Source organism: Idiotropiscis lumnitzeri, chromosome 5 (assembly GCF_059441095.1).
Source record: "Idiotropiscis lumnitzeri isolate Australia: NSW breed Sydney's pygmy pipehorse chromosome 5, RoL_Ilum_1.0, whole genome shotgun sequence".
Taxonomy (NCBI): domain Eukaryota; kingdom Metazoa; phylum Chordata; class Actinopteri; order Syngnathiformes; family Syngnathidae; genus Idiotropiscis; species Idiotropiscis lumnitzeri.
This window is the reverse complement of record NC_142395.1, coordinates 23,632,213-23,651,366: the sequence shown is the minus strand read 5'-3', so window position 1 is coordinate 23,651,366 and position 19,154 is coordinate 23,632,213. Positions and strand designations below refer to the sequence as shown.

Here is a 19,154-nt window from a genome sequence, read left to right as displayed (position 1 = left end):
TCTTTTCTGAAGTCACAAGCTATTAGGTCTACCTTCCATACAATACACCCCCGCCCTCTCCGTTCTATTGTCTGAGCTTAGCAGAAATAAAGAAAGCGGCATATGCTGGCTGTCAGTCCAGCTGTCAGCATCTGTCGTTCCCCAGCCAGATGCTCAGTGGGCTAGGAGGGCAATCCACCTCTCATAGTGATCACAACTGATCTTATAGGAAGGAGAAGCTCGGTCGTAAATCTGCCCCCCATGTCTGCTCGCAAAAGTTACAGCCATGCTGACATATCGTGAAAACATTTTGGGGTCAATTATTGTTTATGTGGGGATTTTTTTCTAGTTAAAACTCAAGTTCTGCAAACTCCAAGATGGATCATTACTGTACAATAAAGAAGAAAATTAACATGACTGAGGCAACAGAGTTAGTCACACTTTTGAACTTTTAACAATACAAGACAAAAGAGGGACACTAGGGGGTCAGAACAGATGCTGATGATCAGGAATGATGAGGTTTCAACTCATCCTCCAGTTCTAAATTTGCAAATTTATAATCATTATAACTTTTAGATATCATATTCAATGAAAAATTAGAATCTGGAGATGATTGCCAAATGAGAGTTGGATTAAAATGTTTGTTCCACTTCCACCATTAGTAATATTCAATACCATTGATTTCCTTTGCTATCCGAGATAAAATTGTGCCTGGAAATGTGCTCATTATTTTATACTTAAAAAGTATATTGAAGTAGCAGTCACACACTTGCTGTTTTATTATTCTGGATGACTCAAATTGAAATATCTAGCTAGTAAATATTTGATTAAACAAACAAATACCATGGTAATTGCACAAATTTGTCAATACCTGCATTAAGAAAAATAATTATTGAACCCTAAAAATAAATAAGACGACCTATAAATAAACAATGGATAGTATTGATACATTTTAAAAGTTCGCCATACCTGTTTGATCACGATTGTATACTTTGTCTATGGTCAATTTTAAATGATCAGCAGTTCTTGAGGAAACCTAAGCATTTTCCCCGTGTGATATTATCTCAGTGACACATATTTTATTGCATAATGAACTTATGCAACTTACTCTATATACAAGTATAATATTTTGTTATTTATTTCATAACTACTGTACGGTGCTTAAAGTGCCATATTTTCCCCTCCACACCTGCGGCACCAAAGGACTCTACTAGAGACGTCCGTCTTGCCCTTGAAGCAGCACCACCTGTGTTGAAGTGATAGAGCTCCACGTATGACTTTGTTGACGCTCTGCCATTTTGTCTACAAACACGGACTGAGTGACTGAATAAGCAGCATACCACTTTACCCACACGTTACGCACTTAGTCACATTTTTCCGACAACAGGGTTTTTTTGAGGGTGAAAAGGAAAGTATTTGACAAGGGTTCACAAAGTGGACATCAATGAAAATAACATCGTAAATGTTTCTGTCTAAAGGCTGGAAACGTATTATTAAACCCACGCATACACAAATCTTTAGCTGTGTATTTGACAGTTTTGAATAATGTGGGTGGACAAGCAGTTGGTTCACATGGACGGAGTGTCGCTTTACAAGCGACATCACTAACTACAGGCCAGACATGCATTTCACGTTTTCCATCTTTAATGAATAGGGGATATGGAATTTTTCACAAATCCCAATTAAGAACATGAAAATCATCCAAATTTGTAAGAGAATAATGCCTGAATCAGAATCAGAAGGATTTGGAGCCTCATTGGTGTAGGTCAGCTATGTCAAACATACGGCCCGCGGGCTGAATCAGGGGCCACAGATGGTTTCAATCCGGCCCACAAGAAGATTTGGTAAAGTATAAAAATGGTTTGGGTTTTATTGGGGAAAATAAACAAAAACAAAGTCCGACGTAAATGTGTTAAATATCACACATTCAACTAGTGGTAACACCAGGACAACATGCAAATAGCGATAATACGCATAATTGTATTTTTATGTTATAGATCATGATTTTTCCTCCATGTGGCCCCTGAGCTAAAATGAGTTTGACACCCCTGGTGTAGGTGAACACAAGTACTAGTGGAAGGGAGCTTGTATAGCAAGCATAGAGTCATCCCATTGGATGTTGTCATCGTCCTTCTCCAACAACTTCTACAGACGCTTCCTTTTCTCCTCTTCCATCGCCTCCCCTCAGTTCCCCCCTCTTTGGGCCCCCCAACCACCCCACCCTCTTCTCCTGACCATAGCTTGACTCAGGAGAAACAGAGGCAGATGTTCCAGGAGCACACGACAGCACCCCCCCCCCCACACCTCCCATTTGTACTGGATCAGCAGTTAACCCCCGGAAAGAATTGACCATACAAGCACGCACACACATACAAAGACCACCGCTGCCCAAATCTGCGCTGGCTCAACAGTTGTCCAACTCAATGAACAACACACATACATACACACCGAGAGCTGTCCAAATCCCCCTCAGGGTCCCTGATAGTAGCCACCCTGGGGTCAGGCCTTGTGTCAGCGTCCAAGGCCTGGGGTCTCTCTGGGCAGCTGGCCTGGCTAATCCTGCTGCTGGAGGCCACTGGTTCTCAAACTAAAGGCCAAGGACCCCCAGGGGGCCGTAGAGCAGGGATCTCAGCGAGCAGGAGAGTGTGCGATTTGTTCCCAATGCAGGGGGCTTTGTTTGTTTTTGGCTTGTTGTGGATTCAAATCAAACATCATATCACAAAGATGCACTGTGAAATGATGTCTCGTGGGAGTTGTAAATTCAGTCGGTGAGTTTTAAACCATCGTTAAAAGCAGATTGAATATACACACTTGAAAACAAAAAGAAAGCCTGTAGCATTATTTTTTTTTACACAAATTCACAAATTTTACACAGATTCTATTAACATTATTCAATCATCCTCACTCATTTTATTACAAATGAAGCAAATATAAATAAAATAAATCTCGATGAAATCGAAAACTAAAATTCCCACTTGTTTTGACGATACTCACAGTCGCGCTGTGGAAATAGGTTAACAGGTGGAGTTGGTGCAAAACATTCCTATAGGGCACCTTTAGGGGTCTGTTTTTGAGATCACTGTTTTACACCCGGGGTCACCAACCTTTTTAAAACTGAGAACTATCTCTTGGCTACGAATTAAGGCTAAGGTTGATACACACTTCTGAAATAACTAATTTGCTCAAATTACCTTTCATAATTTTATTATTAATAATTAATTACATGAATTTTTGTGGAGACACTCATCATTTGAATAATTTCTCACAATAATCAGGAATAAAATAAATATCAATATGCAACACTACATTTCTATGAATTTCTACCAGTGTTTAAAGTTTAGAATGAACACTTCCACAACATTCCGAGAAAATCACATTTTATTTTCCTTATCAGTTAATAGGTTTGCTGATGGATTCCAAAGTCAAAATCTTTGCCATTTAAACTGTGCACATCCAGGTACATGGGAACTGTTGTGTAGATCACAATCCAATAAAAGACACATCACACACACAGCTGACACCAAAACAGTTTTACTAAGGACAGTCTCTGATTGATATAAATTAGGTACACCCGCCACAAATCCAATGACATCCAATAGCACATTCGTAAAGATTCTACCGTTCACTTTTAACTGTCATCATCACCGTGGTCATGTCATAACGGCCTTACTTTGATTTCTGCAGGCTGCCGTGCGAAATGCAACAGTGTGTGTGATGGTGATGATGCAGTGTTTCCCACGACAGCCATCCATCCATTTCTTGGCACGCACACACACATACACACACATAGCCATATGGCCACCCCATAGCCACCGCATGCCTCTACTGTGATCTGCCCAACATGCAACTGGGAGCTTCCTCTGCAGAATGTACTCAATCAAAGTGGAGGAAAATGAAATAGATTAGACAGTAAACACGGATTCTGAGAGGTGAGTTGAAAGAGAGGAATTATTTGTACAGAGATGAGGGGAGAAGGGATGGGGGGGGGTGCCATTTGGTAGTTGGTGTTGTGGTGTTTGGGGGAGCAGATGGCCAGGCTCGAGGAGGGGCGTGTCTTGTCCTTGCGACCCTTCACAAATCACACAGTTCTCCCCCGAGGGGCTCGCGACTCGTCCTTCAATAAGAATCAATGGGAATTACTTGGCCAGAGAAAGGGATGAATGGGCGGCGGGGCGCGAGACCTCTTCCTTTGTTGTACTGGTGCGTGTCACAGAGCCCCCTGCTCCACACGCACACACACACACACGCGCGCGCACGCACACACGCGTATACACGCGCGCGCGCGCGTGCACACGCAGCAACACGCGCACACAAGGGACAATGTGCCAAGCACTCCAGTTAAACAATCGATATCCAGTTAAACAATTTCTCAAACTCGCGCACGTGCACGCGCGTAATGGGGCGAGAAGTGGTCCACCCACTTCTCTGCGCGTAATAGGTACACAACTCCAGAATCTCGGGGCGTGAATTGAGGGTGGAGAAACGTGGTCCGAAGCGCAGGAGTTGGGCGGGGGGGGGGGGGGGGGGTGGATACTTTCCAACTCGCCATACGTCCCAGTCACGCTTTGCAGGCGTAATTGCAAAATGTGTGCCACGTCATGGTGATGAATGACTGATGGTGTACGGAGGCAGAGGGAGAGGAGCACAGGGCACCTCCGATAGTCGAATGAGATTTAATACACAAGATCAATGTCAATATCAATAAGAAAAATCGTGCCTTTGCAAAGATTATAATGTTTAGTTATGCTACATAAAAGTGTCACAACGTTCTGCATGATCCATCACTGAAAAGTACAAAAATGACAAACACATTAGTCAAATGATACATTTCTGCGAGACTAAATTAAAAAAAATGACATCATTATATTTCTTAGGCAGAATTTATAACACAATTTGTGTTATAGTCGCCCATGACTGAACTGACAGTGACTGTAAGTGCAAGCCTCCGTGAAAAAAAAGCATGTTGACATTTAAGAGGCTGTCATGGGTTTAACATTATATAAATCACAAGTAAAGTGAACTTCAATTATGAGCCATAAAGCAGTAACGCTCATGATTAAAATAAATGAAGTCTGGTGAAAAATGGTTACCATAAGCTCTTATTAACATCATGCAAACACGTGCAAATTCTCTGAGGAAACGCGCACTCCGCCCATATGCAGTGTAGGGATTTGCATTGGTTCCTGTGATGTGATTGCACGCAGAACCGGTGATATTATCAAACCTGATCAGACCCTCTCTCTGGTGTTGTATTATTGTGGGAGAGCAGGTGCTGCTGGCCCAATTACCATACAGCTGAAAGCACAAAGAGAAAAACTTTACTCCCTGTATGCGCCCCCCTCCATACACATACACACGCACGCACACACACACACACACACACACGCGCGCTCCCCCTTTCTCCCCCTCAAAGTCCCTTAATGACAGCCACGCGAGTGACACACCACCAAGTCTCTTTTTACTGCTTGCCCCAAAAGAGATGCAGTCCAACACTGAAGAGGACTTGCTTGTCCCACTTGCTTGGATGCTTATTTGCGTCATTTATGTCGCGTATTTAGACATTTCATTGGTGAGCGGAATATAAAAAAAAAAAATCCCGAATGGTGACGTCATCAGTCAGTGGGGTGAATACGCTTGACGAGGTGCATCTCGCGTCCGCAAACGAAAGATAAGCTCATTAGAAGAGGCCTTGTGGAGTGTGAACATGTGAAAGCCGCGCCAGGTCTTACACTAAAGGAATGTGGCCCGGCAGATGGTCCGAGGTGAACGCTTGGACCATGAGCTTGGCCCCCCGGGTGTGTACCGGGCTGGCTTCACGTAGAGTATTACCCCAATTCGGGTTCCACGATTGGCCCATCCCGCGGTTCAACTTGGTGCTGCCGCGCTCGATGGTTTCGTGGCCTCAAAAATTTGTCGGAATGTAAATGGAGAAGGGTGGGGGCATCTGGAGGGGAAACGAGGGGTTGTTGTACATTTAACAGCTCTCTATAGCCATTTGGTGTGTCCCTTTGAGAGAAAGAGAGAAAAGCGAGGAGGGGGTGGGCCTAGAAAAAAAGTTGTGTGTGCAGTGCACCCCTCACCCCCCCCCCCCCCTTTTTTTTGTGATGGCCCCGGGGCGGACTTGTGGTGGTGGAGGGAGGGGAAGAAGAGGAGCAGAGGGTCTTATTTGCATCTTATTACCCTGCGCGTACTGGTCTGATATAAAAGCCTGTACGGGAGCGTAGAGCCATCAGACACACACACACTGTTAACCCGAGTGAGACCAACCAAGAGAGACTTGTTTTCCTCGCTCGGGACCCGCATTTCATCAATCAATTGGGGGAAAACAACAAGGACGCCCACCTTTTTGCGCATTATTTGGAATTATTTCATACAGGAATTTCCTCCAAGGATCATTCTGTTGCGGATTATTTATTTAAAAAAAAAAAAGAACAATATAAATTAAACGACAGAGGCTCGTATGGGAAAATAGAAGACAATCATAAGGAAAGTGAATTCTGACTCAAGGACGAGCCCATCAAACTTTCTCCATGTTTTTTTGAGTTGAGCTGCACCAACCTGTGGAGCTTTGAGCGATTGTTTTGAACGGGCTGTCAACACAATGGGACGCCTGTGTCTGCCGTTGGTTGTCACTCTCTCCCTTTTCACCTGCCAGGTATTGTAGCGCATATTAGCGCACCGACTGCGTTTTTTACGCACCGATTTTCTGTAGATTTTAAATGTCAACCTTATCCTGGTTGCCTACTTGTTTCTAATATAACCTATATGTGCTGCGACTTTAGGTTTTGTGCTCGGGAGTCTTTGAGCTCAAACTGCAGGAGTTTCTAAACAAGAAAGGGGTGGCGGGGAACGCCAACTGTTGCCCCGGCGGTGGCGGCTCGGCTCATCAGCCGGGCCACCAGCAATGCGAGTGCAAGACTTTCTTCCGGATCTGTCTGAAGCATTACCAGGCCAACGTGTCTCCTGAGCCCCCCTGCACATACGGCGGAGCGGTGACCCCAGTTCTGGGCTCCAACTCCTTCCAGGTGCCCGAGACCAACGCGGACACCTTCACCAACCCGATCCGCTTCAATTTCGGCTTCACGTGGCCGGTGAGTGACTCATGCAAGAGCGATTTTTACGTTTAATCGTTTGTTTTTGTTGTGTCATTGTTTAAGATTTACACGCAATTGTGAATTTAAAGCGAGTGAGTTCTAAAGTCCCGCGTCGAGTTCCACTGGAGCGCATTTGCTCTAAAGGGTGTAAAACGCAGCAGATGCTCCCAAAATTGCGAGGGTCTTTGTCAGCAGTGTGTGAGAAGGTCTATTGTAGTAGAGTGTATGTGTTTGTGGGGAAGGGGGTATTTAGGGGGGGGGGTGTCGCGGGCGCAGGGGGGGTTGGGGTTCGGTCGGGTAGTGTTTTCACCAAACGCCTCTCTCCGACCAGGCGTGGTGGGAAATTTAACATCCTCGGAGTTGGCACATCATTGGCAGCGCAGCGTGAAATTCCGCCTCGTTTGCTTCACGACGGAGTCCTAGTGCGATAGTAGCAGGGCGGTGAAAGAGAAGCAGGTAGTCGTGAGCCTTATTAGGCCCCTAATCAAGACCGTTCAATGAGGCTATGAAGTTTATTGTGAGGCGTCACTATTGCACCCCGCCTCCCCCTTCATGCGGCTCTGCAGGCTGAGCAGCTGTTGACTCTCCTTGTCTCTCTTTTTTCTCCCCCCAGGGGACATTTTCACTGATCATTGAGGCTCTACACACAGACTCCCTGGACGACCTGGCAACAGGTGGGTGACAGCCAGAAAAGCAGCAGTGTAACCTGAAGACACGCCAGCAGGATAATTGTGGCAATGTTTTCCTCTTTAATTGCATTTTTCTTTCACTTAACTTAGTAATTGACACTGGAAAGTGTAACATGGAACTTGAGGTAATAACATGTGAATTACAAAGGGTAGTGAACAAAGAATTAAGGGTGGTCTTAGCGGCACACTCACCGTGTTGCATTAGTAAGGCAAACATAAAGGCGGCTGTAACAAGATAATGAACACACTTTGGGCAGGTGTCACCTGCAAGTCTTATCTTATCACATGATAACACTGATGACGACTAACTGGCCACAGCTCAGGAGTGTGGCGATAAAGAAAAAAGTGCTGGTCACTGTGTAAAACACAGATGTGCAGCCATCTAAAAACAATAATTGTGTTTTTAATAACCATGAGAGTGTCATGATCTGCAGAATACAATGCGCTAAAAACAAACGGCTAATGGGTTACCGTGCGGTTGACTTTAACAGACAACCCAGAGCACCTCATCAGCCGCATCACCACTCAGCGTCACCTGACAGTGGGAGAAGATTGGTTCAAAGACATACAGACATCCGGCAGGACGGAGCTACGTTACTCCTACCGCTTCCTGTGTGACGAGCATTATTACGGCGAGGGCTGCTCTGTATTCTGTCGTCCCCGAGACGATGCCTTTGGACACTTCACCTGTGGAGAGCGTGGCGAGATCATTTGCAACTCTGGCTGGAAGGGACAGTACTGCACTGAACGTAAGTCTCTATTGGTTTGTTTACATCCAGCCTGCATGGGATATAACTGACGTAGTGATGTTATTGATCCTAAATTATGTAATATTTAAATTAATTGACTGTGTCGAGCAAGGCAAAATACACCATATTCAATTAAGCCTCAAAACTTGACCTACGATAATGGATTGAAATGGCATCCAGTAGTTACTCCTTTATAAAGTTAGCTACTCCAACAGTCACTTGGCTGTCGCTACTGTTCAAGGACCCCCCCACCCCCCTTCCCTATGTCCTAATGCAGGGCCCGTGTGCAACAGGCGTCAGTTAGTTATCCCCAAGCACCAGAGGCCTCCATTCTAATGAGCCGCAGTGGCTCCTCAGTAATTCACACGCCGCGTGCCTTCCATTAGACCACTGGGGCCTCCTCACCCCCAAACCTCCTCCCCGATTGGCCAAGTGGGGGTCCTGCATTGTTGTGGCCCGAGCCGGTGATTGGCCAAGCGGGGCTGTGTATTGTTGTTCAGTGGGCAGCTGCTCTGTGCAAGGAGACAATGGAGCAGCTGTCTGGTGGTTAGCTCCACACAGACCAGCTGGCCCTGGGAGAGAGGTGGTTGGAAGAGGGGTGTGGGCTGGGGTGGGGGCGCTGGGCGAGAGGAGAGTTGGAGGAGGGATGCTGAAGACGAGTGGAAAAGAAGCAGAAATAGGACAGAATGATGGGAAAGGGAGGAGAAGCAGACTGGAGAGGGCTTTCGCTAAAGGTGTACGGTTGGTTGTCTCGATGGCGGTCGGTAGGAAGGGGGTGCTGGGCAAGGGTGAGAAAAAGAGACTTCAAACCCACAGTCAAGAGGGAGAAAGGCGTCTTTGTGTGCCATGCTTTTGTGTTGGCGAGCAACCATGTTAATAGAGAGGGCCTGTTGGCTGCTACGGTGGCTTTGGACACGAAAGACCCCCCCCCCCCAATCCTTTGCCGTCCAAAGCCACCATAGCAGCAAAGTCTCGAAGGCAAACAGTCCAGCAAATTGTGCAGCGTAGTCTAAATTAGCACTCTGTAGTGAGTGGTCTTTATCGGGAATGCCCTCCTGATCCGAATTCCTCCCCGCTATCTGACTGTTTTGCACTGCGGCAGCTGCGTGTCCTATCAGGGGCTCAAAGTATAGAATAAAAGACTTGGAGACAGGTGAACAGGTAAAGGAAATGGAAGGGAAAGCCGCAAAACAGCCCAGAGAACAATCAAACAGATAAATCAGCTGATGGGACAAGTACATTTTGCTTTACTCAACTCTTTTTGCTTTGTTTTCCCTCTCTGCAGCAATTTGTCTTCCTGGCTGTGACGAAGATCACGGCTTTTGTGAGAAACCTGGCGAATGCAAGTAAGTTGGGAAATGACTTGTTGTTTTGTTTTTTTAACCGACACTCACACTTGGGTGTGTTTGTTCTGGCTTTGTTACTAACTTCATGGTGGCTTCCAGGTGCCGGGTGGGATTCAGCGGTCGTTACTGTGATGACTGTATCCGTTACCCGGGCTGCCTCCATGGTACGTGCCAACAACCCTGGCAGTGTAACTGCCAGGAGGGATGGGGTGGCCTCTTCTGCAACCAGGGTAAGTCTCTTGGATTTTAGCATTCAGTTGCAATATTAGTCCTTGCCTGTGAAAAGATTTTCTGTGCGGCAAATGATTTTTTTTTTCGTTGTTGTTTCCAGATCTCAACTATTGTACACACCACAAGCCATGTCTCAATGGCGCCACATGTACCAACACTGGCCAGGGCAGCTACACTTGCTCCTGTCCGCCTGGCTACACAGGCGCCAGCTGTGAGATCGAGGTCAATGAATGTTCTGGAAACCCCTGTCGCAATGGTGGCAGCTGCTCCGTAAGTATCAAAGACAGCTGTCAATAAAACTGTTCACTGGAACAAGAAAGTAAGTCTTTGTTGACCTTCTTTCACATGCAGGACCAAGACGGTAGCTATAAATGCACCTGCTCACCTGGTTTCTATGGCAACAACTGTGAGTTGAGTGCCAGTAGCTGCGCGGATGGGCCTTGCTTCAACGATGGACGCTGTGTCGACAATCCGGAGGGGGGCTACTTCTGTCAGTGCCCCGTGGGGTATGCCGGATTCAACTGTGAAAAAAAAATTGACCACTGCTCGTCCAACCCCTGCTTGAATGGTAGGTATCCCTCCGCTTGCTTGTCGGTGCGGCATCATCACCCAGACCTACACTGACAAGTGAAATATCAGTGATTCGATGCTGACTTCTTCCGACGTTTCTCTCTGTAGGAGCCGAATGTGTGGATTTAGTAAACTCGTACCTCTGTCAGTGTACCGAAGGGTTTTCCGGTACCAACTGCGAGGACAGTAGCAGCAGCCTCCCTGGACATTGTATGTCGTTTCCTTGTCAGAATGGTGGGACATGCCAGGAGGGAGCAAATGGCTACACTTGCACCTGCCCCCCAGGTATGATTTCATATTTAAAATGACTTCTTTGTATTGTGTTAGTGGACGCAAGCAGACTCCTAAAATTGGGTTATTGTGTAGGGTATACCGGCAAAAACTGCAGTTCCCCCATCTCCCGCTGTGCTCACAATCCCTGCCACAATGGAGCCACTTGCCACGAGCGCGGCGGCCGCTACGTGTGTGCCTGTTTGCCAGACTACGGTGGGCACAACTGCCAATTCCTCTTACCAGAAGTTCCCAAGGGTCAGCCCGTGGTGGATGCACCAGACAGACGATATTCCTCCCTGGAAAGCGAAAGCTTTGACGATGTCGACAATGACGACGGCGGCTTCCCCTGGACTGCCGTGTGCGCTGGCGTCTTCCTTGTGCTGGTCATTCTCATCGGTTGCTCCGTGCTGGTGGTCTACGCTCGGGTCAAACTGCAGGAGCGGCACAGTCATCGCAGCGACAGCGTCCGAAGCGACAGCCACGAAACGATGAACAACCTGACAACCACCAACAATTGCCTGCGCAGCGACAAGGAGCTGGTCGCCGTCATGACGACGTCCATCAAGAACACCAACAAAAAGGCTGATTACCATTCTGAGCTGGCTGGGTCACTTGGCGGTCTGAGTGGGATCAGTGGGCTTAATGGACTTGGTGGCTCGGAGAAGCAAGGCTTTAAGACTCGCTACTCCAGTGTGGAGTATAACCTCGTCCATGAGCTGCGGCCCGAGGAGGTGACACTCTGCAAACAGGAGGATCATGACGGGCCCGAAGTGAAATGTGAGCTGCTGGATGAGTCTGATACTGAAGAAATATGCAGGAAAAGACAAAACAGGTACCTTGTGGTCAAACATACGATCAAATCAAGCTCAGAATACAAATATTGACTGAAGTTCCCAATTTATCTTCATCTCTGTGCTGTAGCGATGCATCAGAAGAGAAACAAGTGGAAGAGTCACCGAGCTGCAGCGAAACCATGTATCAGTCATCCTATGATCTGAACCAACATGCTGCCAGCGATCTTAAATACCAGCCTAGCTGTGACGTTGAATATCACTGCAGTGCCAGCGGTGAGAGCAAGTACCAGTGCGCCACAGACACCAAGTACCAGTCTGTGTACGTCATATTGGACCAGAAAGACGAGTGTTTAATCGCGACAGAGGTGAGACACAATTTCGTCGATATTGACGTATACCGTCAGCGAGGCGTTACAAGTTGAGTTATAACTTTCTTGGTTTCTTTCAGGTATGATACCCATCTGGAGCAAGTTCCAACCAGGACCCTCTGGACGACGATGGTCCTCGCTAGCCCTGAGCGGTACAGCTCAGCTTGTCTCCGGGAGGTTTTACTCCTGCGGTTTGCTGCTGTTCCCTGGAATTTACCGAAGGATCTCGGAGCCAAGGTACCACTGAACCGGTGCAGAGTCAGTGAATTTTGGACAATGCTGACCTCAAGACGAGGACGTCGCTTTCATATTAGATGCTCAGCACTACGAAGCATCTTCCAAGCACCTGAACTAGTGCAGACCTTGTTCAAAATTTGAAACAATGATGGACCAAGTGCTCATGCTATCCAGTGACTTTTGTTGAAGGACGATGGAAGAGCTTCAGATATAAAATCGGCATCGAGGATTCCAGGATGCATTCCAGTCGTTTGCTCTTGATGAACGAGGAAGCATTGACCTGGATGATGAAATTGTAGTACCGTGGAGTACTGATTGAATGAACAGAGTAGTACCTTTGGAGTACTGAGAACTTGTGTGTTGTAGTACTGTGCTATGTGCTATCGTTATTAAAGTAAAACGTCAACGCTGTCATAGATGACAGTGCACGTTCTGTGCAGTGCTGCAGAGGACAGAGTGTAGGCATGGCGCAGTCGTTTCAATTTCCCAAAAGATAACAGATTTTTATTTTTTTTATTTTTATTCCGACTACACATTTTTAAGTCCGCAGCACTGACAGGTTGCGTCCGCTGAGCTGGTTCTCAGCAGACCGTACGGAACTGAAGACTCCAGTCATGACTGCAAATCGATCCAACATGGATCCTGTTGGGCCATAATGGCCCCGTGACCCTGAAGGTTTGGATACACAGGACAAAGTTTTGGGCAAAATATTCCTAAATATTCCAAGCAAAAAGTCGTTGAACGTAATCAAACACATTTTATTCCAACTCCAAAGTTGTTTGTCCCAATCTCTGATTCTGTTGTGTGTCCGTGTCAAACCACGAAGTAGTCGTCCCAACTGCCAAGACCTCCTTGCACTACGGGGGTGTGTATGTGTGTAACGTGCGTTTATGAGAGTGTGTGAGCACACTTTTAGCCAGTCCTCATTTAGCCACCATCGCCCTTGCCTGCTCATCATTGGTTAGCATCATGCGATTCATGTTTTTTTTTTTTTTTTAATCTTATTTTTTATTATTGAAACAAAGATGTTCTTTTAATTTAATTATTATTTGTGTTCCAATTTGGTGTGATATTTTGTGTTATAATTTAAGTTTGATTGTTTTGTTTTTTTTATTTGACAGATAATGTATGTATGTATGTATGTGTGTATGTGTGTGTATGTATGTGTTAGGCACTTGAGACCACTGTGACTGTGTTGTATTTAAAAGAGAAGTTGTATGTACAGAGCCTGTCATTTTTGTAACTGGAAAACAGCGCAATATTTTCCAAAATAAAAGAGGAAATATTAGTTCATCCGTGTCGGAATTCTTGCATTCACGTTTGGCTCATGTATGATCGTAGGTCGTCCTGAGAAGTCAGTCCTGTCGATGCGCGGGGGAGAAAAACATACGAGAAATGGAAACAATTTATTTCCCATGAGATATTTTGGGCTCGCGTCAAGACAATCCCAACAACTAGTAGAGGGATTTCTTGTTGCCAAGTGATAGTGTCGTGGTATGTGTTTGTGTGTGTGTGTGTGTGTGTGTGCATGTTTGTGTGTAACAGGGCAGAAGACTGTCTCCTTGTGGAACCACTAAATGAGACAAAGATACACCCCATAATCATAGACCAATTTGCAAGGCCAGAGTCATCATCTCTTTGTGCATATGTGTGTGAATGTGCATTCTAATGACACAAAGATCGCTTTATGATTCTATTAGTAATGTGTTTTGACAGATTGGTCAAAGACAGTTTTGTCGGAAGAATGTCTTGAGTATCAAGAGTGTGTGCGTGTGTCTGGGCTAGTGTGTGCGCGAGTGTGTGAGATCTTGTTTAAAGCGGAGGGATATTTATAGCTAGAGAGGGAAACCACAGTCTGGATTTAGTCCCGGTGGCCCCTGTCTGACTATGATGTGCGTTTGTGTATGCGTCTGCATGTGTGTGTTTTAATGCGTCCATGTGCATATACTTGTCATTTGGTGACCACTGGGTGTGTAGAATTATTCATCAAAGCAACTAATTTGACTGCTATAAATACTATTTTATGTTGAATACCGATATTTCTATCGGCTTAAAAGTATTTGGATTCCGATTGTAAATACCATGTTTTTCACTTGGGTAAAAAAAAAAATTCTAATTCATTTCTGCTTGTTTATGGCTAAGTTTTGCTTATTTTGCTTCTGACATTATTGAGTGAAGAACACAAAGGCAAGTGAGTTTTTCATTCATGAATTATTTATTACTTTGCCATCAAAAAGTCTTGAGTTAGAGCACTTAGAGCACAATGGGTTCTAAAATTTGACATCGGAGCCGGACCAGGAGCAGATGGATGTGTTTTGGTAACCTCACCTCATCGGATAAAAAAAAAAAAAAACACATTTAATTTTAAATGAAAGTGGCCAAAAGCATTACAACAATATATATGTCTTTGCAAAACGACAGTATTTAGAAAATAAAACATTAACAAGGTTCATTTATTTAATTTTTTTCAAATTGGGCGAACCGGACTAAAACGTTTAACGGGCCGCATGTGGCCCCCGGGCCGTAGTTTGCCCACACCTGTGCTAAACAAATCTGATTCCAGAGGACAGAAAATAGCTTAAAAATTATTTTCACACTAACACCGACTAAAGACTTCATTTAGTACAGTATTTACAATGACCTCATGGTGAGACTTTTTCAAAAAAATCAACTGTAAAACTGAGTTTTCGTGTAGACAATACAATAAAATCCAAATGCAGAGGAAATAACTTATGCTTGTATGAAATTAGTGTAAGGAGATATGCCGGACTACCACAGCGTGACACAATGATGTGACTCATGTGACACATTTCAAATGACCATGCGCGGCGGCGGGCGGAAGCGGTCACTGGGACAGCGCTTATGGGCAATAGTGGGATGTTTTGCCTCTCAAAGACTGCGACTGTGACCGCTCAAAAAGTATTTGCTTGTATTACACAAGCGGCGGGCGGTTGTTAGCGCATACCATGGTGAGCTTTTTAACGTAACTTTTTTTTCGCTGCCACAATAGCTTTTTCGCTGAGTTGGAAAATCACAGGAGACAGGCTTAGGGCATGTCCTTTGTTGCCGCTAGGCTGTCCTGCGGCCCTGAACAGCCGCACACACTCGCATCCTCCCTCTGGTGTCAATAGTCGCACAAAGCCATGGTCACTGGATGCCATATGCTTCATGGAGAACCGGCCCTCTTTGAACTTCTGAGGGACATCGCCTCAGTTCTTCATGCTAAAATAAATGCACACAGAAGGGCATAGTGTATGTATTTTACACTTGGAAGAAATGGTCGGACAACTAAACACTGCATATGAAAAGTTTTTAGGGTATAAAAAGAAAAAATGGAATGAAATTAAATCATTTAAAAAAATTTGTACAACTCATATGGATTTTTTTTTTTCATTAAAGAGGTAAGTAAAAATAAACTGAAATCATGAGGTTGCAAAAGTATACACACCCTCTATAAACCTGGCTGTTGCTGTATTCAGAAAGAACCAAATCACATTCAATCTTGTGTTAAATGGAAGTCAGCACACACCTGCCACGATTTAAAGTGTCTCCGACCTAGGCCAAATAAATTTCAGATGTTATTCAAACATTTTCCTGATGTTTATTTTTACTTCTGAGCAGAGGCCTTATTGGATATTCACAAAATCTAACAAACATATGGGAAACGTGTAACTGTAAAATGAAACAAACTTTTTGGACATCATTCCAAACGGTCTATTTGGCACAAACGCAACACTGCCCTTCACCAGAAGAACACAATCTCTTCAATGAAGCATGGTGATGGCTGCTTGCGGTTGTTTTTCTTCAACTGGAACTAGAAGCTTGAACAAGGAGGAAGAAATTATGAACAGTTTGAAATAACAGTCGTTGCAAGCACAGAATCTTCAACCTACGAAAAGAAAGCAAAAGAAAAAGTCAGGAAAAGCCTAGTAGAACCTTTGGCTTTATTTGGGAATAATCAGGCACGTAAAGTTGTCATGGTTATAGAGCACATTAATTGGAAAAAATATTTTGAAACGTTCAATTCATCTTGGTCAAAACTAGTATTTGATCACGGGTGTGTAGACTTTTTATATGCATTGCAGGTAGACTAGATACCAGGAAAAAAAAATGTATCAGGACTGTACTACATTCTCTAGTTCTTTTTTTTTTCATGGCACTTGTTGCTAGGCAGAATTTGTGGCTCACAATCATTTCTGCTTTATATGCTAACTTTGCTACACTGTTTGAATAAAACTTTCCAAAACAGCAGAGCATTACTACCATACAATGTTGCTTTTTTTTTTTTTTAATTTTTTTAGTAAATTCCTTTACTTATTTTTTTTTCAACAATAAGAAGGGATTTTATTGCACATGTACAATATCATTTATTTCTAACCAATTCAATTATTTTAATGTTATTTCTCTACATTAATCTTTTGGGGTGTCTTCATATGGTAAAACACTTTGGTATTTACACGTCCTCATGTAAATACTTATGGCTATTATTATATATTTTTTTACTAACATCTATCAAGAGCATCAGAAATCAAACAACTACTGTATAAAAAAAATGTCTGTCTGTCCCTCTCTTACACACTCACTCAGTCCACACACGCCTTTTATTGTGGAGGGTAGTAGGCAGGACCGTGTCCAATCCAGAGAACAGGCTGTTTAAGTGTGTCTCTGCTATAATCTGATTAAAGCGTCCTTTCATGTGTCTCTCCACCGAGAAAATCCTAAATGACATTTTTTGTATTTGCATGACATTTACTTTCAGTGAAAATGGAACCACAAAGTTTTTATAAAATGTACAAATCCTCCCCTGAACAGTCCCTTGAATTTTTAAAGGATTAAAAAAAAAAAGAAACATATTTTGCATTCAGTAGTGTTTATGTGACATTTTTAGTGTTAAAAAAAAACACACGATGAGTGTTTATTTGAACAAGTCTGAGAACATAATTAAAATGCTAAACAAGCAAGATGAAGGCAGCTCACACTGCGGTTCCTCTTAGTGCTCTTATTCTGAAACCTTTTCACAGCGTAATTGTTTGTAGTCGTGTATTATGTTTCTTATACTTTTGGTATTAATTTATTGCGACTTTTGAGGACAAAACATTTGCTTGGCAACAAGATAGTTGGATTCAAATGTAAGGAAGGACCACATTTACTGACGTCTCAACATATCAACGAGCCGGATGGGAATAATGGTCCGGCGTGTGTTGTGGTCCAAAAAGTGTCATAATACAATCTGGCCCATCGGGTATTCGCCAGATTGTACAGATTATGCAAACTAGGGCTGCTTGTGTGGATTTTCTCTAGCGACTCTCGCTTCCTCCCACATACCAAAAATATACCTGGTAGATTAGGCAACTTCAGAAAGTGTTTTGCTATTTTGAAACATCACTTGTTTACCTTCAGTGAGAATGAAACAAATACAGGAAAAATGATTTAAGATCACCTGTTTGGAAATTCTTCTACTTAACGGTTTATAGCGGGCCGGGCGCTGCTTCTGGCAGGAACGAAACCAATGAAAGGTAGTTCTTCGAAGGGGCCGCGGAATTTTAAAAACTAGAAATGAGCGTATAACCGGTGGTTAGAAGCAGGGCCGGTCGAAACGCTTCCAAAAGCACTGAACTATATTGACATTTTAATTTCAGAGCCATTCTCGTGACTGACCATCTTCCATTAGTATGTCGGATTACATTTTTTCCATTTTATTTAATGTTTCTATGTCCAATCGGACTTTAGCTTCCATTCGTTGCCAATTGCAATGTCAGTGTAATCTGGCGAAGGCCTTCAGAATCACAAATACGAGTGCATGACACATACACACTATGAGCAATGTTTTTTTTTTTTTCTTCTTGAAATAAAATTGACACATATCAACAACAATGCCCATCACACTCATAATCAAGCAGTCTAAGTAAAAAGCAATATTTTGCTGAGTTGAATTTAAGTTAATGTCATTTTCTTTCATTCAAATCATATCTAAAAAGCACAATGAAACATAAATGTCTTAATTCTTCACAATTTTAAATATTATTCTTTGGTTTGTTCTTGCCCTTATTATGCATACGTGTGAAAGATTGGTGTATGTGGACGTTTATGAACGGTTTGATAAACAATGACTTGCACGTTGTTTGGGTGAAAGTTTTTTTTTTTTTTTTAAACATGTCTGTTGTTTGTGTCAACAAAATGTTTATGTAAACCTTTGAAAAACCAAAATCAATGTTATTGTTTATTTTAGACTCCCTAACAGAAATGTCACAAAAACTGTAGAATGAAATAATGTAATGTCTTGTATGAATTTTGTCACAGATATACTGACTTAGTGTGAAACATTTTTTTCTGCTGTGTATTAAAAAAAATAAAATAAAATGTGAAAAGGGGAAAACACACGCAAGTTAATTGTACTTTTGGGCATCTAGCGGAAGAGCATTCGATTGTTCTGCCTTTCGCCACACCTCAGTGGCATAGAATAATGAACAAAGGAGACATTATTCTTGATGTAAATGAATAATGTTTGGACCAAAAAAAATTAAATCGGATCATTTGACATGGACGCGTAAGTCATTTCTGGGGCAGTAGTGGAGATGATGTATGTGGTTGTCAAAGGTGCCTCTGACGGTATTTATGTTGATGAGTTGAGTTCATATTAATTGTCGAGGTAATTCCATTCGCGTAATCCTCGATTTTCTTTGAGATTTTTTTTCCCGTTTTCATTTCCTGTTTGCCATTTGGGTCGTCAGAAAAGATGACTCACTGACTGGCCACATCTCACCATTATTTACTATTTTATTAGCATCACAATTTGTCACCAGGTCAAATCCCCATGCAGAGCA

At 43.6% G+C, this 19,154-nt stretch overlaps 1 protein-coding gene across 1 annotated transcript; it reads left to right on the top strand.

The window, feature by feature from the left end:
• Window positions 1–6,240: 6,240 nt before the first annotated feature.
• LOC148337346 (delta-like protein D) lies at window positions 6,241–13,541 on the top strand. Its single transcript, XM_088296164.1, has 12 exons — window positions 6,241–6,634; window positions 6,762–7,070; window positions 7,687–7,747; window positions 8,254–8,511; window positions 9,797–9,857; window positions 9,957–10,087; window positions 10,189–10,358; window positions 10,440–10,656; window positions 10,767–10,943; window positions 11,025–11,763; window positions 11,853–12,090; window positions 12,174–13,541. The coding sequence occupies exons 1-12, from the start codon at window positions 6,581–6,583 to the stop codon at window positions 12,177–12,179; spliced, it is 2,421 nt and encodes an 806-aa protein (XP_088152290.1). The 5' UTR covers window positions 6,241–6,580; the 3' UTR covers window positions 12,180–13,541.
• The last annotated feature ends 5,613 nt before the right edge of the window (window positions 13,542–19,154 follow it).